This window comes from Hyperolius riggenbachi, chromosome 4 (genome assembly GCF_040937935.1).
Source record: "Hyperolius riggenbachi isolate aHypRig1 chromosome 4, aHypRig1.pri, whole genome shotgun sequence".
In the NCBI taxonomy this organism is placed as follows: domain Eukaryota; kingdom Metazoa; phylum Chordata; class Amphibia; order Anura; family Hyperoliidae; genus Hyperolius; species Hyperolius riggenbachi.
Window position 1 is genome coordinate 39,462,486 of NC_090649.1, and position 21,274 is coordinate 39,483,759.

Here is a 21,274-nt window from a genome sequence, read left to right on the forward strand (position 1 = left end):
GCTGCCAGTGTGATAGACTATACGCGCTGCCAGTGTGACAGACTATACGCGCTGCCAGTGTGACAGACCATACGCGCTGCCAGTGTGACAGACCATACGCGCTGCCAGTGTGACAGACCATACGCGCTGCCAGTGTGATAGACCATACGCGCTGCCAGTGTGATAGACCATACGCGCTGCCAGTGTGATAGACCATACGCGCTGCCAGTGTGATAGACCATACGCGCTGCCAGTGTGATAGACCATACGCGCTGCCAGTGTGATAGACCATACGCGCTGCCAGTGTGATAGACCATACGCGCTGCCAGTGTGATAGACCATACGCGCTGCCAGTGTGATAGACCATACGCGCTGCCAGTGTGATAGACCATACGCGCTGCCAGTGTGCGCTCTGCCAGTGTGATAGACTATACGCGCTGCCAGTGTGATAGACTATACGCGCTGCCAGTGTGATAGACTATACGCGCTGCCAGTGTGATAGACCATACGCGCTGCCAGTGTGATAGACCATACGCGCTGCCAGTGTGATAGACCATACGCGCTGCCAGTGTGATAGACTATACGCGCTGCCAGTGTGATAGACCATACGCGCTGCCAGTGTGATAGACCATACGCGCTGCCAGTGTGACAGACCATACGCGCTGCCAGTGTGATAGACCTATACGTGCTGCCAGTGTGATAGACCATACGCGCTGCCAGTGTGACCAGGACCATACGCGCTGCCAGTGTGACAGACCATACGCGCTGCCAGTGTGATAGACCATACGCGCTGCCAGTGTGACAGACCATACGCGCTGCCAGTGTGATAGACCATACGTGCTGCCAGTGTGATAGACCATACGCGCTGCCAGTGTGATAGACCATACGCGCTGCCAGTGTGATAGACCATACGCGCTGCCAGTGTGATAGACCATACGCGCTGCCAGTGTGATAGACCTATACGCGCTGCCAGTGTGATAGACCATACGCGCTGCCAGTGTGACAGACCATACGCGCTGCCAGTATGATAGACCATACGCGCTGCCAGTGTGATAGACTATACGCGCTGCCAGTGTGACAGACTATACGCGCTGCCAGTGTGACAGACCATACGCGCTGCCAGTGTGACAGACCTATACGCGCTGCCAGTGTGATAGACTATACGCGCTGCCAGTGTGATAGACCATACGTGCTGCCAGTGTGATAGACCATACGCGCTGCCAGTGTGACAGACTATACGCGCTGCCAGTGTGATAGACTATACGCGCTGCCAGTGTGACAGACTATACGCGCTGCCAGTGTGACAGACCATACGCGCTGCCAGTGTGACAGACCATACGCGCTGCCAGTGTGATAGACCATACGCGCTGCCAGTGTGACAGACCATACGCGCTGCCAGTGTGACAGACTATACGCGCTGCCAGTGTGATAGACTATACGCGCTGCCAGTGTGACAGACTATACGCGCTGCCAGTGTGACAGACCATACGCGCTGCCAGTGTGACAGACCATACGCGCTGCCAGTGTGATAGACCATACGCGCTGCCAGTGTGATAGACCATACACGCTGCCAGTGTGATAGACTATACGCGCTGCCAGTGTGATAGACCATACGCGCTGCCAGTGTGACAGACCATACGCGCTGCCAGTGTGATAGACCATACGCGCTGCCAGTGTGACAGACCATACGCGCTGCCAGTGTGATAGACCATACGCGCTGCCAGTGTGATAGACCATACGCGCTGCCAGTGTGACAGACTATACGCGCTGCCAGTGTGACAGACTATACGCGCTGCCAGTGTGACAGACCATACGCGCTGCCAGTGTGACAGACCATACGCGCTGCCAGTGTGATAGACCATACGCGCTGCCAGTGTGATAGACTATACGCGCTGCCAGGGTGATAGACCATACGCGCTGCCAGTGTGATAGACCATACGCGCTGCCAGTGTGATAGACTATACGCGCTGCCAGTGTGACAGACTATACGCGCTGCCAGTGTGACAGACCATACGCGCTGCCAGTGTGATAGACCATACGCGCTGCCAGTGTGACAGACCATACGCGCTGCCAGTGTGACAGACCATACGTGCTGCCAGTGTGATAGACCATACGCGCTGCCAGTGTGATAGACCATACGCGCTGCCAGTGTGACAGACCATACGCGCTGCCAGTGTGATAGACCATACGCGCTGCCAGTGTGATAGACCATACGCGCTGCCAGTGTGATAGACCATACGCGCTGCCAGTGTGATAGACCATACGTGCTGCCAGTGTGATAGACTATACGCGCTGCCAGTGTGATAGACTATACGCGCTGCCAGTGTGATAGACCATACGCGCTGCCAGTGTGATAGACCATACGCGCTGCCAGTGTGATAGACCATACGCGCTGCCAGTGTGATAGACCATACGTGCTGCCAGTGTGATAGACCTATACGCGCTGCCAGTGTGATAGACCATACGCGCTGCCAGTGTGATAGACTATACGTGCTGCCAGTGTGATAGACCATACGCGCTGCCAGTGTGATAGACCATACGCGCTGCCAGTGTGATAGACCATACGCGCTGCCAGTGTGATAGACCATACGCGCTGCCCAGTGTGATAGACCATACGCGCTGCCAGTGTGATAGACTATACGCGCTGCCAGTGTGATAGACTATACGCGCTGCCAGTGTGATAGACCATACGCGCTGCCAGTGTGATAGACTATACGCGCTGCCAGTGTGATAGACCATACGCGCTGCCAGTGTGATAGACCATACGCGCTGCCAGTGTTATAGACCATACGCGCTGCCAGTGTGATAGACCATACGCCGCTGCCAGTGTGATAGACCATACGCGCTGCCAGTGTGATAGACCATACGCGCTGCCAGTGTGATAGACCATACGCGCTGCCAGTGTGATAGACCATACGCGCTGCCAGTGTGACAGACCATACGCGCTGCCAGTGTTATAGACCATACGCGCTGCCAGTGTGATAGACCATACGCGCTGCCAGTGTGATAGACCATACGTGCTGCCAGTGTGATAGACTATACGCGCTGCCAGTTGTGATAGACCATACGCGCTGCCAGTGTGATAGACCATACGCGCTGCCAGTGTGATAGACCATACGCGCTGCCAGTGTGACAGACCATACGCGCTGCCAGTGTTATAGACCATACGCGCTGCCAGTGTGATAGACCATACGCGCTGCCAGTGTGACAGACCATACGCGCTGCCAGTGTGATAGACCATACGCGCTGCCAGTGTGATAGACCATACGCGCTGCCAGTGTGACAGACCATACGCGCTGCCAGTGTGATAGACCATACGCGCTGCCAGTGTGATAGACCATACGCGCTGCCAGTGTGACAGACCATACGCGCTGCCAGTGTGACAGACCATACGCGCTGCCAGTGTGATAGACCATACGCGCTGCCAGTGTGATAGACCATACGCGCTGCCAGTGTGATAGACCATACGCGCTGCCAGTGTGATAGACCATACGCGCTGCCAGTGTGATAGACCATACGCGCTGCCAGTGTGATAGACCATACGCGCTGCCAGTGTGACAGACCATACGTGCTGCCAGTGTGATAGACCATACGCGCTGCCAGTGTGATAGACCATACGCGCTGCCAGTGTGATAGACCATACGCGCTGCCAGTGTGATAGACCATACGCGCTGCCAGTGTGATAGACCATACGCGCTGCCAGTGTGATAGACCATACGCGCTGCCAGTGTGATAGACCATACGCGCTGCCAGTGTGATAGACCATACGCGCTGCCAGTGTGATAGGACCATACGCGCTGCCAGTGTGATAGACCATACGCGCTGCCAGTGTGATAGACTATACGCGCTGCCAGTGTGATAGACCATACGCGCTGCCAGTGTGATAGACCATACGCGCTGCCAGTGTGACAGACCATACGCGCTGCCAGTGTGATAGACCATACGCGCTGCCAGTGTGATAGACCATACGCGCTGCCAGTGTGACAGACCATACGCGCTGCCAGTGTGATAGACCATACGCGCTGCCAGTGTGATAGACCATACGTGCTGCCAGTGTGATAGACCATACGCGCTGCCAGTGTGATAGACCATACGTGCTGCCAGTGTGATAGACCATACGCGCTGCCAGTGTGATAGACCATACGCGCTGCCAGTGTGATAGACCATACGCGCTGCCAGTGTGATAGACCATACGCGCTGCCAGTGTGATAGACCATACGCGCTGCCAGTGTGATAGACCATACGCGCTGCCAGTGTGATAGACCATACGCGCTGCCAGTGTGATAGACTATACGCGCTGCCAGTGTGATAGACCATACGCGCTGCCAGTGTGATAGACCATACGCGCTGCCAGTGTGACAGACCATACGCGCTGCCAGTGTGATAGACCATACGCGCTGCCAGTGTTATAGACCATACGCGCTGCCAGTGTGACAGACCATACGCGCTGCCAGTGTGATAGACCATACGTGCTGCCAGTGTGATAGACCATACGCGCTGCCAGTGTGACAGACCATACGCGCTGCCAGTGTGATAGACTATACGCGCTGCCAGTGTGATAGACCATACGTGCTGCCAGTGTGATAGACCATACGCGCTGCCAGTGTGATAGACCATACGCGCTGCCAGTGTGACAGACCATACGTGCTGCCAGTGTGATAGACCATATGCGCTGCCAGTGTGATAGACCATACGCGCTGCCAGTGTGATAGACCATACGTGCTGCCAGTGTGATAGACCATACGCGCTGCCAGTGTGATAGACCATACGCGCTGCCAGTGTGATAGACTATACGCGCTGCCAGTGTGATAGACCATACGTGCTGCCAGTGTGATAGACCATACGCGCTGCCAGTGTGACAGACCATACGCGCTGCCAGTGTGATAGACCATACGCGCTGCCAGTGTGATAGACCATACGCGCTGCCAGTGTGATAGACCATACGCGCTGCCAGTGTGATAGACCATACGCGCTGCCAGTGTGATAGACCATACGCGCTGCCAGTGTGATAGACCATACGCGCTGCCAGTGTGATAGACCATACGCGCTGCCAGTGTGATAGACCATACGTGCTGCCAGTGTGATAGACCATACGCGCTGCCAGTGTGACAGACCATACGCGCTGCCAGTGTGATAGACCATACGCGCTGCCAGTGTGATAGACCATACGCGCTGCCAGTGTGATAGACCATACGCGCTGCCAGTGTGATAGACCATACGTGCTGCCAGTGTGATAGACCATACGTGCTGCCAGTGTGATAGACTATACGCGCTGCCAGTGTGATAGACCATACGCGCTGCCAGTGTGACAGACCATACGCGCTGCCAGTGTGACAGACTATACGCGCTGCCAGTGTGATAGACTATACGCGCTGCCAGTGTGATAGACCATACGCGCTGCCAGTGTGATAGACCATACGCGCTGCCAGTGTGATAGACCATACGCGCTGCCAGTGTGATAGACCATACGTGCTGCCAGTGTGATAGACCATACGCGCTGCCAGTGTGATAGACTATACGCGCTGCCAGTGTGATAGACCATACGCGCTGCCAGTGTGATAGACCATACGCGCTGCCAGTGTGACAGACTATACGCGCTGCCAGTGTGACAGACCATACGCGCTGCCAGTGTGACAGACCATACGCGCTGCCAGTGTGATAGACCATACGCGCTGCCAGTGTGACAGACCATACGCGCTGCCAGTGTGATAGACCATACGCGCTGCCAGTGTGATAGACTATACGCGCTGCCAGTGTGATAGACTATACGCGCTGCCAGTGTGACAGACTATACGCGCTGCCAGTGTGATAGACTATACGCGCTGCCAGTGTGACAGACTATACGCGCTGCCAGTGTGGACAGACCATACGCGCTGCCAGTGTGACAGACCATACGCGCTGCCAGTGTGATAGACGAAGCATACGCGCTGCCAGTGTGATAGACCATACGCGCTGCCAGTGTGACAGACCATACGCGCTGCCAGTGTGACAGACCATACGTGCTGCCAGTGTGATAGACTATACGCGCTGCCAGTGTGATAGACCATACGCGCTGCCAGTGTGACAGACCATACGCGCTGCCAGTGTGACAGACTATACGCGCTGCCAGTGTGATAGACTATACGCGCTGCCAGTGTGACAGACTATACGCGCTGCCAGTGTGACAGACCATACGCGCTGCCAGTGTGACAGACCATACGCGCTGCCAGTGTGATAGACCATACGCGCTGCCAGTGTGATAGACCATACGCGCTGCCAGTGTGATAGACCATACGCGCTGCCAGTGTGATAGACCATACGCGCTGCCAGTGTGATAGACTATACGCGCTGCCAGTGTGATAGACCATACGCGCTGCCAGTGTGATAGACCATACGTGCTGCCAGTGTGATAGACCATACGCGCTGCCAGTGTGATAGACCATACGCGCTGCCAGTGTGATAGACCATACGCGCTGCCAGTGTGATATACCATACGCGCTGCCAGTGTGCGCTCTGCCAGTGTGATAGACTATACGCGCTGCCAGTGTGATAGACTATACGCGCTGCCAGTGTGATAGACCTATACGCGCTGCCAGTGTGATAGACCATACGCGCTGCCAGTGTGATAGACCATACGCGCTGCCAGTGTGATAGACCATACGCGCTGCCAGTGTGATAGACTATACGCGCTGCCAGTGTGATAGACCATACGCGCTGCCAGTGTGATAGACCATACGCGCTGCCAGTGTGACAGACCATACGCGCTGCCAGTGTGATAGACTATACGTGCTGCCAGTGTGATAGACCATACGCGCTGCCAGTGTGACAGACCATACGCGCTGCCAGTGTGACAGACCATACGCGCTGCCAGTGTGATAGACCATACGCGCTGCCAGTGTGACAGACCATACGCGCTGCCAGTGTGATAGACCATACGTGCTGCCAGTGTGATAGACCATACGCGCTGCCAGTGTGATAGACCATACGCGCTGCCAGTGTGATAGACCATACGCGCTGCCAGTGTGATAGACCATACGCGCTGCCAGTGTGATAGACTATACGCGCTGCCAGTGTGATAGACCATACGCGCTGCCAGTTGTGATCAGACCATACGCGCTGCCAGTATGATAGACCATACGCGCTGCCAGTGTGATAGACTATACGCGCTGCCAGTGTGACAGACTATACGCGCTGCCAGTGTGACAGACCATACGCGCTGCCAGTGTGACAGACTATACGCGCTGCCAGTGTGATAGACTATACGCGCTGCCAGTGTGATAGACCATACGTGCTGCCAGTGTGATAGACCATACGCGCTGCCAGTGTGACAGACTATACGCGCTGCCAGTGTGATAGACTATACGCGCTGCCAGTGTGACAGACTATACGCGCTGCCAGTGTGACAGACCATACGCGCTGCCAGTGTGACAGACCATACGCGCTGCCAGTGTGATAGACCATACGCGCTGCCAGTGTGACAGACCATACGCGCTGCCAGTGTGACAGACTATACGCGCTGCCAGTGTGATAGACTTACGCGCTGCCAGTGTGACAGACTATACGCGCTGCCAGTGTGACAGACCATACGCGCTGCCAGTGTGACAGACCATACGCGCTGCCAGTGTGATAGACCCATACGCGCTGCCAGTGTGATAGACCATACGCGCTGCCAGTGTGATAGACTATACGCGCTGCCAGTGTGATAGACCCATACGCGCTGCCAGTGTGACAGACCATACGCGCTGCCAGTGTGATAGACCATACGCGCTGCCAGTGTGACAGACCATACGCGCTGCCAGTGTGATAGACCATACGCGCTGCCAGTGTGATAGACCATACGCGCTGCCAGTGTGACAGACTATACGCGCTGCCAGTGTGACAGACTATACGCGCTGCCAGTGTGACAGACCATACGCGCTGCCAGTGTGACAGACCATACGCGCTGCCAGTGTGATAGACCATACGCGCTGCCAGTGTGATAGACTATACGCGCTGCCAGTGTGATAGACCATACGCGCTGCCAGTGTGATAGACCATACGCGCTGCCAGTGTGCGCGCTGCCAGTGTGATAGACCATACGCGCTGCCAGTGTGATAGACTATACGCGCTGCCAGTGTGACAGACTATACGCGCTGCCAGTGTGACAGACCATACGCGCTGCCAGTGTGACAGACCATACGCGCTGCCAGTGTGATAGACCATACGCGCTGCCAGTGTGATAGACTATACGCGCTGCCAGTGTGATAGACCATACGCGCTGCCAGTGTGATAGACCATACGCGCTGCCAGTGTGCGCGCTGCCAGTGTGATAGACTATACGCGCTGCCAGTGTGATAGACCATACGCGCTGCCAGTGTGATAGACCATACGCGCTGCCAGTGTGATAGACCATACGCGCTGCCAGTGTGATAGACCATACGCGCTGCCAGTGTGATAGACCATACGCGCTGCCAGTGTGATAGACTATACGCGCTGCCAGTGTGATAGACTATACGCGCTGCCAGTGTGATAGACCATACGTGCTGCCAGTGTGATAGACCATACGCGCTGCCAGTGTGATAGACCATACGTGCTGCCAGTGTGATAGACCATACGCGCTGCCAGTGTGATAGACCATACGCGCTGCCAGTGTGATAGACTATATGTGCTGCCAGTGTGATAGACCATACGCGCTGCCAGTGTGACAGACCATACGCGCTGCCAGTGTGATAGACTATATGTGCTGCCAGTGTGATAGACCATACGCGCTGCCAGTGTGACAGACCATACGCGCTGCCAGTGTGATAGACCATACGCGCTGCCAGTGTGATAGACCATACGTGCTGCCAGTGTGATAGACCATACGCGCTGCCAGTGTGATAGACCATACGCGCTGCCAGTGTGATAGACTATATGTGCTGCCAGTGTGATAGACCATACGCGCTGCCAGTGTGACAGACCATACGCGCTGCCAGTGTGATAGACTATATGTGCTGCCAGTGTGATAGACCATACGCGCTGCCAGTGTGATAGACTATATGTGCTGCCAGTGTGATAGACCATACGCGCTGCCAGTGTGACAGACCATACGCGCTGCCAGTGTGATAGACTATATGTGCTGCCAGTGTGATAGACTATACGCGCTGCCAGTGTGATAGACCATACGTGCTGCCAGTGTGATAGACCATACGCGCTGCCAGTGTGATAGACCATACGTGCTGCCAGTGTGATAGACCATACGCGCTGCCAGTGTGATAGACCATACGCGCTGCCAGTGTGATAGACTATACGCGCTGCCAGTGTGATAGACCATACGCGCTGCCAGTGTGACAGACCATACGCGCTGCCAGTGTGATAGACTATATGTGCTGCCAGTGTGATAGACCATACGCGCTGCCAGTGTGACAGACCATACGCGCTGCCAGTGTGACAGACCATACGCGCTGCCAGTGTGATAGACCATACGTGCTGCCAGTGTGACAGACCATACGCGCTGCCAGTGTGATAGACCATACGCGCTGCCAGTGTGATAGACCATACGCGCTGCCAGTGTGATAGACCATACGCGCTGCCAGTGTGATAGACCATACGCGCTGCCAGTGTGATAGACCATACGCGCTGCCAGTGTGATAGACCATACGCGCTGCCAGTGTGATAGACTATACGCGCTGCCAGTGTGATAGACCATACGTGCTGCCAGTGTGATAGACCATACGCGCTGCCAGTGTGACAGACCATACGCGCTGCCAGTGTGATAGACCATACGCGCTGCCAGTGTGATAGACCATACGCGCTGCCAGTGTGACAGACCATACGCGCTGCCAGTGTGATAGACCATACGCGCTGCCAGTGTGATAGACCATACGCGCTGCCAGTGTGACAGACCATACGCGCTGCCAGTGTGATAGACCATACGTGCTGCCAGTGTGATAGACCATACGCGCTGCCAGTGTGATAGACCATACGTGCTGCCAGTGTGATAGACCATACGCGCTGCCAGTGTGATAGACCATACGCGCTGCCAGTGTGATAGACCATACGCGCTGCCAGTGTGATAGACCATACGCGCTGCCAGTGTGACAGACCATACGCGCTGCCAGTGTGATAGACCATACGCGCTGCCAGTGTGATAGACCATACGCGCTGCCAGTGTGATAGACCATACGCGCTGCCAGTGTGACAGACCATACGCGCTGCCAGTGTGATAGACCATACGTGCTGCCAGTGTGATAGACCATACGCGCTGCCAGTGTGATAGACCATACGTGCTGCCAGTGTGATAGACCATACGCGCTGCCAGTGTGACAGACCATACGCGCTGCCAGTGTTATAGACCATACGCGCTGCCAGTGTGATAGACCATACGCGCTGCCAGTGTGATAGACCATACGCGCTGCCAGTGTGATAGACCATACGCGCTGCCAGTGTGATAGACCATACGCGCTGCCAGTGTGATAGACCATACGCGCTGCCAGTGTGATAGACTATACGCGCTGCCAGTGTGATAGACTATACGCGCTGCCAGTGTGATAGACTATACGCGCTGCCAGTGTGATAGACTATACGCGCTGCCAGTGTGATAGACCATACGCGCTGCCAGTGTGATAGACCATACGCGCTGCCAGTGTGACAGACCATACGCGCTGCCAGTGTGACAGACCATACGCGCTGCCAGTGTGATAGACTATACGCGCTGCCAGTGTGATAGACCATACGTGCTGCCAGTGTGATAGACTATACGCGCTGCCAGTGTGATAGACTATACGCGCTGCCAGTGTGATAGACTATACGCGCTGCCAGTGTGATAGACCATACGCGCTGCGAGTGTGATAGACTATACGCGCTGCCAGTGTGATGCACTGCTGAATGCATTTTTCAAGAATCGCAGCGCTGACCCATTCACTGTAGTGAATGGGATCAGCAGCGCAGCACATAGTGGCACAGATGGCGTGCGATTGTACGCGCTGCATTCCGATCGCACAGCCATCTGTGCTAATTGATGTGAATGAGGCCTTACTACATTATATTTTCCCCAAGCATACTTAAAGTGAACCTCCAGACTAAACATCTACTCAGCAGCACTGAAAAGGCTTGGTGTTTCTTTAACAGTTTCACAGCATCAGAACTTTGTTTTTCTTACCCAAGCCTCATTTATGGCTGCACAGAAGCTAAGCTCCGCCCCATCAAAGAAAACTGTCCAGGCATTTTTCCCCTGATACTGTGCAAAGCATGAAGGGATTTCTGATGTTTTTGTTCTCGTTGCCTAGCAACTGGGAGGGGTGATCAGGACACAGGACAGTTGGAACCGTGTTTTATGCTCCCTGTCATCTCCTTTCAACCAAAAAAATGGCTGCCCTGATGAAGTCACAAACATTTGCCTGTTCTTTTAAACCAGGGTGGGTAAGAGATTATATTACCTATCTATTTTAATTAACATAACTAATGTAATTTAATGACAGTATGTTTGTTTAGGCTGAAGTTCCTCTTTAAGGCTCACTTTAAGCCACTCCCCTTCTTATGCCTGTTCCAGCCATAATGTAATCTCTGGAATGGATTATCTCCCCTCCGCAGAATGACTACATCCTGACCTCCTCCTGGGTGGCACGTAGTGCTCTGCAGCTGTGGGATTTCCGCACCGCCAGTCTGGCACAAGACATCCCGTTCCCAGCTCCGGTTCCCCAGGGGGAGTTCCTGTACTCAGCCCGGTTCTGTAGCGACAGCGTGGTGCTGGCGGGAGGAAGCGGGACGTGCAGCGCTCGTGCCATCAACTTCAAGACGCAAGAGGTAACTTGTCCGATATCCCCAACAGGGAACTATTGCTATCAATGTCATTCTGCTGTGGAACATAATCAGACAGTACATTTAAAGGGTGATGCAGGGATGACGTACATCCGTGGTATATAAACCATTCTGTAATTTACTGCCCCTTTAGTGCCGGTTCAAACGGACGGTTTCTCGGCGGTGAACGATGACCGCAACACTCAAACTTTCATCCATTAGCAGCTTCAATAGAGTTATCTTGTGTGAGATAAGTGCACTGCTGCTGACCTCAGTCGGCAGAGCTCATTGTGCTGTAAATTCTTGGAATGCTTTGATCTCTCTCTCTGCTAGCAGAAAATACAGAAACTGAAAGCAGAAGTCCTCTGTTATTGTCTCTCACTGCCTCCTAGTGACAAGTGGCCATAAATACACATTACAGCAGGACTATTAAGTAGCAGGGAAATGTAACAAATAAGAAATAAAAAAAATTGCCTGAAATAAATTGGCATGGAGCACTTGCAAGCCGCTAAATAAGTTGGCTGTTAAAGGGTCAAGGGAACGACGAGGTTGTTTACATCGTTTGCGCAAATGCGACACTCAAACACGTCATTTCCCCTTGCCTCATTTTTTCCTGGACGCTACGTGTCCCCCTGCCAAACGTGATGCATTTGCTGAACGACGGGAACTGATGCCAAACACTTTTCAGCTTGTTTGCAGAGAGGCGTTTAGCATCGACTAAATTCAAAGTGCCCGAGCGCCCATGTGACCCGGCCCTGGAAATTAAGTCTTCAGAAAGTCACATTCTGAATTGTTTTCTGTTAGAGGGAGTGACTTATTGTGCCACTCCCCCCTCTTCCTGCAGTGTGTGGAAGGCAGGGGCATGACTATGAAAGATTCTCACCTTTCTTCTTGGAGCCACTCATGGAGTGCAGTGTTCAATGGCACCAGCAGCAGGGGGAAGGGGGTGGTGCTTCCTGCTCATGCCCCTCCCACAAATGTCAAGCGTTCCTATATATGCACTGGAGCCGATTTAATAAGTACACTTTCTCTTTAAAGCCGTATCTGTGTGAGTTGGGCTTTAATGGTACATAAGCGCATAACAGTCGGCCAGCCTAACCATTCACCTGAACATAGAACTTCTTCTCTGCTCTAAAAGATAAGCAACAGCATAATAACATATAAAGAAAAAACATTGCTTTGTTACAGCTGATGCAAATTCTGCAATACCTCTGCAATGTGTCTACTTCCTGCTTTCATGGAAGCAGATATAGTGTTAACATCCTGTGTTTACAAATTAGCTGACACTGCAGAGGGATCAAATTACAACTTGTGATTAGTCAAAGATGAGGGGGAATTAGACAGGCTAAACGGTCTCAATACATACAGGGTGCATTCCTCTCTGTTTTCTTTCTGTCCTGTGCAAGAGTTCAGGTGCACTTTAAGGTCTGTGACGGGATTTAGGCTGTGCCAATGTTTACCGGACACCTGTGCGGCAGAGAAATCTCACGTTTCTAGTTTAGATATCGTGTTTCGCTGTTGCTAGGAGCCCAGATTATCTCAGAATAATGAGAGACTTGAATTCCCAGCATCCTCCACAGGTGAGTTGTGAAGTTGGGGATGTACAGAGCGTGGCGTGCCTCGGTACAGACACGTAATGTGGCTGGGAACAAAGACACACAGTCTCCGGGCTTGTGTGTACTACATGTGTGTGTTTATCTTACTGCAGGACTTACATTCCTAGATAATCCCCTCACACAGGAAGCCACTATCGCCAACCGCTCCACAGAAACTCTGATAACCTTTTATTAAAGTGAATGGGAACCGCATTTAAAAAAATGAGACAGATACTTACCCAAGGAGAGGGAAGGCTCTGGGTCCTATAGAGCCTTCCTGCTCCTCTCCATGTCCCTTCGTTCCAGTGCTGGCTCGCCCGGTAGCAGTACCTGACTAAATTAGTCAAATAATGCTTTATCCGGCCGAAGGAGGCTTCAGAAGTCTTCAGGGAGCCCGAGTGCTCCTGAAGAAGGGCGGCCCTGTACTGCACCTGCGCAAGCACGCTCTCTTGCACGCTCACGCCTGTGCAGTATGGAGCTGCACATCTTCGGGAGGACACGGCTCCCGAAGACTTCCAAATACCCTTTCGGTGGGGGATTGAAACGGGGAGGGGGGGGGGGAGCCAGCACAGGATAGAGAGCACCGAGAGAGGAGAGGGAAGGCTCTATACGACCCAGAGCCTTCCCTCTCCTTAGGTAAGTATTTGCTTCATTTTTTAAAAAATGCGGTTCCCATTCACTTTAAGGATAAAGAGTGCATTGTTCACCAGATTGCAGACGTGCAACCAGGGGGTGTAACAACAAATCATGGTGCCCCCAGCAAAACTTGAATGAGGCCCCCTTAATGCTACAGCCGTTGCCTTGGCGACCCTCACGGCCTGGAGGCCCATCTCACAAAGCCATCAGGATCTTCACACCCAAAACTAGGTTAGCCACAAAAACCACTGATCTAGGGTATCGAAGAGAGGGAAGGTTAGAAGTTGGGTCTCCCCAACACCTCTGGGCCTCCCTGCAGTTGCAAAGGCTGCCTCCCTGTAGTTACGCCCCTGCGTGCAACGCCAACCTGATGTACCGGCACGAAGGACCAACCCAAATGATCAGGTTTCCCGTAGATGGTCAGGTGTGCCAGTTATTATTCATACAGATATTACACTATTAAAGGTGGCCACTAATGGTTCAACTTCTAGCAAAAAATCGTTTCAGCGATCAGAAATTCTGATCGCATTCAGTGTAAATAACCTCTGTTGATGGGACACAACGGATTACAAACGATTATAAAAATAGTCGTCTGATTGGATTTTCATCAAACAAAAATTTGGATGTCCTGTTGGTTGTGATAGATAGGAAGCAAAGATTGGTTCATTGACGGTGTACGATTTTTATTTCGCTAGAAATTGGATGGTTAGTGGCCACCTTAAGCCTGCTGAGAGACCCAAGTGGAGACTTTCCAACATGTTCACTCACACCTTCCATGCATAAACTGCCCGAAGTGTTGAGGGCAATAGATGTCCACCAGATTCGATCAAACTGCCCAGAAAATTTGATACAGGTGGCTGCCTAGCTTTAGCATTTTATTTTGCTATATACCTATACTGATCCATTATTAGTCTGGACTCAGAGGCGTATCTAGAGGGGTGCAGGCATGGATCATGCCATGGGCGCCACAGCACCATGGGCACCATGCTTGCCCCTGTGCTGCCCCCCATGTCTGCCCCTGTGCTGCAGCATCATACTTGCCCCCTGTGCTGCCCCAACAATGGCTGCCCCTCTGCTGCAGCGCCATGCCTGCCCCCATACCTCCCCATCACTCAGACCTCAAATCATATAAATTCAGTTTTTTACGGAACATGGCCACTTAATTTATGCAGGGCGCACTTGGCTTAGTGTTAGAAAACAGGACAGAGATATTTCCAAAAAAGTAACTTCGGCAATATCCGGAGCCACAAAACACAGGCAACCATAACACATGTACGTGAGAAAGGATTCTGTTTGTAGAGGTGAAGAGGGTTCTGAACAGGAAGGAGGGGGGGCACAACTTCAGTGTTTGCCAAATGCTCTATATTACCCAGATACGCCCCTGTCTGGATTGGTCACATGACCACAGTTCTCCTGCACTTAATTCAAATGACGCCATCAAGGAGGTGTTACTGTGTATGTTGCCAACAGGCAGCCCCTGCATCTGCTTCAGGCTGGGAATTTCAGGCTGCTGCACTCTCATGCTAAGCCCCCTCTACACCATTCAATTCCAGGCACGGTCGATTGAATTCAATTGGATCAAATTCGATTAGATCGATTAAATCCAACATCTCCATTCGGGATTCGATCGATCGTGTGATCAATTTGCATTGAAAACTAGCCAAAGTCAATCATACGATTGGTCGAATCCCGATCAGACACACACACGTTGGATTTAATCAATCTAATCGAATTTGATCCAATCGAATTCGATCAATGACACCTGGAATTTAATGGTGTAGAGGGGACTCTAGGTACACACCATACAATTTTCTGTTAGATTTATCTGACAGATTGATAATTTCCAACATGTTTGAAAAATCTAACAGAAAATTGTATGGTGTGTACTAGGCATCAGTCCCTACACGGTTTTGTGGGTGGAGCTGCTGAGCTCTGACACAAAAAGAAATAACCTTACTGTCTGGATATTTATTTACACACAGGCCTGAATTATCTCACCGACCTTCTTTATCCAGCTCCACCACTTCTTTCAGCCACTGGGTGGCACTCTTGAGTAGGAAACAAATATCCTCTCTACAGGTGAAACTTGAAAAATTAGCATATTGTGCAAAAGTCCATTTATCTCAGTAATTCAACATAAAAGGTGAAACTCATATATGAGATAGACTCATTACATGCAAAGCGAGATATTTCAAGCCTTTATTTGTTATAATTTTGATGATTATGGCTTACAGCTTATGAGAACCCCAAAATCAAAATCTCAGCCCATTGGAATACTGTGAAAATGTTCAGCATTCTCGGCTCAAAGTATCAGACTCTAATCAGTTAATTAATCCAAAACACCTGCAAATGATTCTTATTTCATATATTAGTTTCACCCTTCCCAAAGTACAGTGTATCTGCTCTGAAAGCTGTGATTGCATTTTATTGCATAGCTGCTGTATTTATATACTAGCTGACTGCCGAGCGTTGCCCGGGTATGTATTTGGCTGGTGTTGGCTCCGCCAACTTTTTCTAACCCTAACATACATTTACTCAATGACCTGTTTTGTGAGCTTTGCGGTCTTCGGCATCAATAATTTGCATTGAAATGAAACAAATCTAATTGGCTGTTTGTGGCTCCACACCCTTTTCTGAATTTTAACCCCAGTCACCCAATGATCAACTGTACCAGGTTTGAGGCTTGTGCCATTAACAGTGCAAGAATGGCAGCAATTAAATATTCCCCTTGAAAATCTGTAGGGGAATTTTAATTGGCTTTTTTAGGCGCCACCCACTTTTCTGAATATTAATCCCAGTCACCCAGTGACCAACTGTGCAAAGTGAGAACCCTGCCATTAACAGTGTAAGAATGGCTGCAGTTTAAATTTTCCCAGTGAAATTTGTATTTGTCTCCGCCCACTTTTTGGTTATGGGGATAAAGAGTATCCTATATGTTATTTCAAGTAATGTGCTATGTGTGTGCCAAATTTCATTCAAATTCGTTCAGCCATTGTTGCGTGATTGAGTAACAAACATCCAAACCTCTGCATTTATAATATTAGAGAGATTACCGTATACTATATCTAGTGATCACTGGTCAGTGTAGCTCTGTTGGGCAGTTTGGTAATGTTTACTAAATGTATCTGACAAAGGAATGTAAACAAAAGATAATGTTATCACCTCTTCCGATGTGGTCAGATGCTTCCCACTGAAGCAAGGAGCTTTTCACTGAACAACAAAGTGCTGTGTAGCATGAACTAATTCCCGCAGGGCGACCGCTTTGCGGCATTGGTTTTTGACCCTGCATAGTTGGCATGCGAAAGCGAATGCATATTTGCATGAGCATTGCCTCATGAATAAACAATTAGGCCGATTTGCTTAGCCAGTCATGTCAGGTGTTCACTTGGTGTTTAATGCACACATTCAATTCTCTGTAAAGTGCTATGTTTAACTGTTTGAATGCTGTTCTTCTACATTTTTTGTAGTAGTAGATTGTAAGCTGTAAATCTTTTAGAACAAAAATAAACTGCTGAGTTTCATACTACTTCTTTCACTGATTTTTAACTGCAGCTGTTTTATCTCCCTTCCCCTCACAGGTTCTTGGAGAAATGTTGCTGTTCGGCAAAGCAGTGCAGACGGTAGACGCTGCCCCTAGTGGCCAGGTGGCTGCGGCAGGAGTCGGCGGTAATCTTCATATCGCGGAGCTGTGTTGATGCAGTCAGCGGAGGGATCACAAGACCCCCAATAACTGGCACCATCCAGACTGTAGAGTTTGATAGTCATTGCAGAAACAAACTGCGATCTAATCTTAGCCACACACAAATGTTCGTTTAATTGTTTGCTGTGTAAGTTATACGTTCCTGGCTGTGAAAGCGTTAAACATGCTATTTCTATCGATGTTCCTGGCAGTGTTCCTGTGTCGTGTATCCAGTACATAGAGACAATTGCTAAGCCTTTTCTGCTGCAGCGCAGCACTGTCTGGTTTTATTCCAGCGAATTACATCCGCCCAGCTTCACAGAAGATACAAAACGCTAAATATCCGATCCCGGCGCCAGCTGATAAACCGGAGAGATAAACAAACTCACTTGTGTACAGAGATAAATACACCATATAGGGAGCAGTGCATTGTGGGAGCATGGGCGGATGAACTCAGAGCTGCTCTACAGTGTACCTGACATTCATATTTACTAAAATACAGCTATCTGTAGTATACGTTTTTGTATTGTAATCAGCAATACTGCTGTCTTTCCCGGGTCCTTTTTTTTTTTCATGCAGCGTTAGGACACTATCTGCATGGAGTTTGTATGTTGTCCCCATGTTCGCATGAGATTGCTCCTGGGTACTCCGCATGGGTGTAACTATGGCTCATAGGCTAAGCAGACAATTTGGGTGCCCGCTAGCCAGAGGCGCTTATTGAAGTAGCGGCAACGATAGGAAATTTAGGCACCCACGGGAAGGGGGTATTCGGTTAGGGTTAGGTGTCAGGAAGGGTATTTGTATGGGGAGGGGGCTTGTTTTCAAGATTAGGCGTCAGGCAGTGTGTTTAAAGTGAAGCAGAGACAAAGCACCCTCATGTATTTTACCATATATATCAGTGGGAACATTAGAGAAAACACCTACCCTGCTCTCTGTTTCATCCTTCACTGCTCAGCCTGCTTGTTATCAGCCCTGATAAAACCCCCTTCTGAGCATTCAGGCACCCTGCACACTGCAAATCCGTTTTCCGATTCTGTTTACGATTCCGATTTGCAATTCCGATTTTCCCTGAATACAATCAACAGAAAAACGGAGGAAAAAACGCAGCATGCAGTAACGATTATAAACCAGAATCGGATATAAAAAACGATTAAAAATCGGAATTGCATGCAGTGTGCAGGGATCCTCAGTCTGGCTTTGCTCAGTGTTCTCTGGTGTCTTTTCAAGCCCAAGCCTGCCCCCTTGTGGCTCTGCTCAGGAATCATTATAGCGGAGTATGTCTTCTCTGGTGTCTATTCAAGCCCAAGCCTGCCCCCTTGTGGCTCTGCTCAGGAATCATTATAGCGGAGTCTGTCTTCTCTGGTGTCTATTCAAGCCCAAGCCTGCCCCCTTGTGGCTCTGCTCAGGAATCATTATAGGGGGATGGAAGGGTCAGGCGCCGGGAAGGGTATTTGTGCAAGGGTGGGTTTGGTGTTAGGGTAAGGCATCAGGTTGAGTGATTACTGTCCACTCTCCGATCCGCCCATCAGTAGCGGTAGGCGCAGCAGCCTGGCTACAAATATGATTAGCACCGCCGCCCCCATGTGCTGCTTATCCATGCATCCAACACAACACCAATGTCTCCCTTCTCACCCAGTGTCACCCTCCCCACCCAGTACACACATATAAGAACTGTCATGCAGCAGGAATCAGTTTGGGGGTCCAATGCTGTACGGATGTGTCAATGGCCTGTTGCCGGTTTGACTCTGGGGCCCAATACAAATACGGCCCAAATTTTGCATGTGTTCACACCATTAGGGCCTATTTCCTCTATGCCCAAATCCAGGCCAATCTCCAGCATTTCCCCACATGTGGGCCGGGTAAATACTGCTTGTTTCCCAGTGACTTGCTGTCCAGATCGCACTGCGGTGCGAGTCTGATTTCTGCAGCACGCAGCCGAATCCCCACACCCACGCACGGCACAGCATAGTGATGCGGGCTATGGCTTTGCGGCATAACAGGAGCCGTGGCAATGAGCTCTTAGAGTTGCTTGTGTGTAGCAGAACTCATACGGAAGCATGTGATCTGTTTGATCAGGTGATAGACCTGCAGGTCTCTGATTTGCTGTGATCACAGGAAACAGAAACATTACAAACCTATCACCTGATCAGACTCATCACATGTTTTCTGTGAGTTCTGCTACACACAAGCAACTCCAGCAGCAACAACATAAACAGCTCAGCGCAACTTGCTATAGCATTGCAGAAATCAAATAAAAAAATATCTTTATTGACATAACCAAGTTAAATACATGCATTACCAAAGCAAGGAGAAATGGGGGATACAAAAGGGAATGAGTACTGACGGTGGTGGGACGGTGTATAATGGGCAAGCAGTCTTTGGTTTACAATACAGTTATGCTCCTCTCAGTCTGTGGCATGCTGTAGTTTCCTCCTCTCAGTCTGTGGCATGCTGTGATGTAGTGTGCAGTGATTGTCACTGTAGATTCCACCTCTGTCTGTGGTATGCTGTGACATAGTGTGCAGAGATTGTCACTGTGTATTCCTCCTCTCAGTCTGTGGCATGCTGTGACATAGTGTGCAGATTGTCACTGTGTATTCCTCCTCTCAGTCTGTGGTATGCTGTGACATAGTGTGCAGAGATTGTCACTGTGGATTCCTCTCTCAGTCTGTGGCATGCTGTGACATAGTGTACAGAGATTGCCACTGTGTATTCCTCCTCTCAGTCTGTGGCATGCTGTGACATAGTGTACAGAGATTGTCACTGTGGATTCCTCCTCTCAGTCTGTGGCATGCTGTGACATAGTGTGCAGTGATTGTCACTGGGAATCCCTCCTCTCAGTCTGTGACATGCTGTGACATACTATGCAGCGATAGTCACTGTGGATCCCTCCTCTCAGTCTGTGGCATGCTGTGACATACTATGCAGCGATAGTCACTGTGGATTCCTCCTCTGTCTGTGGCATGCTGTAACATAGTGTGCAGTGATTGTTACTGTGGATTCCTCCTCTCAGTCTGTGGCATGCTGTGACATAGTGTACAGAGATTGCCACTGTGTATTCCTCCTCTCAGTCTGTGGCATGCTGTGACATAGTGTGCAGTGATTGTCACTGTGAATTCCTCCTCTCAGTCTGTGGCATGCTGTGACATAGTGTGCAGTGATTGTCACTGTGGATTCCTCCTCTCAGTCTGTGGCATGCTGTGACATAGTGTGCAGTGATTGTCACTGTGGATTCCTCCTCTCAGTCTGTGGCATGCTGTGACATAGTGTGCATTGATTGTCACTGTGGATTCCTCCTCTGTCTGTGGCATGCTGTGACATAGTGTGCAGTGATTGTCACTGTGGATTCCTCCTCTCAGTCTGTGGCATGCTGTGGCATAGTGATCAGTGATTGTCACTGTGGATTCCTCCTCTCAGTCTGTGGCATGCTGTGGCATAGTGATCAGTGATTGTCACTGTGGATTCCTCCTCTCAGTCTGTGGCATGCTGTGACATAGTGTGCAGCGATTGTCACTGTGGATTCCTCCTCTCAGTCTGTGGCATGCTGTGACATAGTGTGCAGAGATTGTCACTGTGGATTCCTCCTCTCAGTCTGTGGCATGCTCTGAAATAGTGTGCAGACATTGTCACTGTGGATTCCTCCTCTCAG

At 50.9% G+C, this 21,274-nt stretch overlaps 1 protein-coding gene across 7 annotated transcripts in view; it reads left to right on the forward strand.

The window, feature by feature from the left end:
* Window positions 1–17,825, forward strand: part of LOC137571177 (uncharacterized WD repeat-containing protein alr2800-like) — a 42,462-nt gene extending 24,637 nt beyond the window's left edge. For all 7 annotated transcript variants that reach the window (XM_068279985.1, XM_068279983.1, XM_068279982.1 and 4 more), the window contains 2 exons: window positions 11,509–11,721; window positions 17,525–17,825. In XM_068279985.1, coding sequence (XP_068136086.1) covers window positions 11,509–11,721; window positions 17,525–17,641 — 330 coding nt within the window. In that variant the 3' untranslated portion in view covers window positions 17,642–17,825. The remainder of the gene's footprint in view (window positions 1–11,508; window positions 11,722–17,524) is intronic.
* Window positions 17,826–21,274: the final 3,449 nt, after the last annotated feature.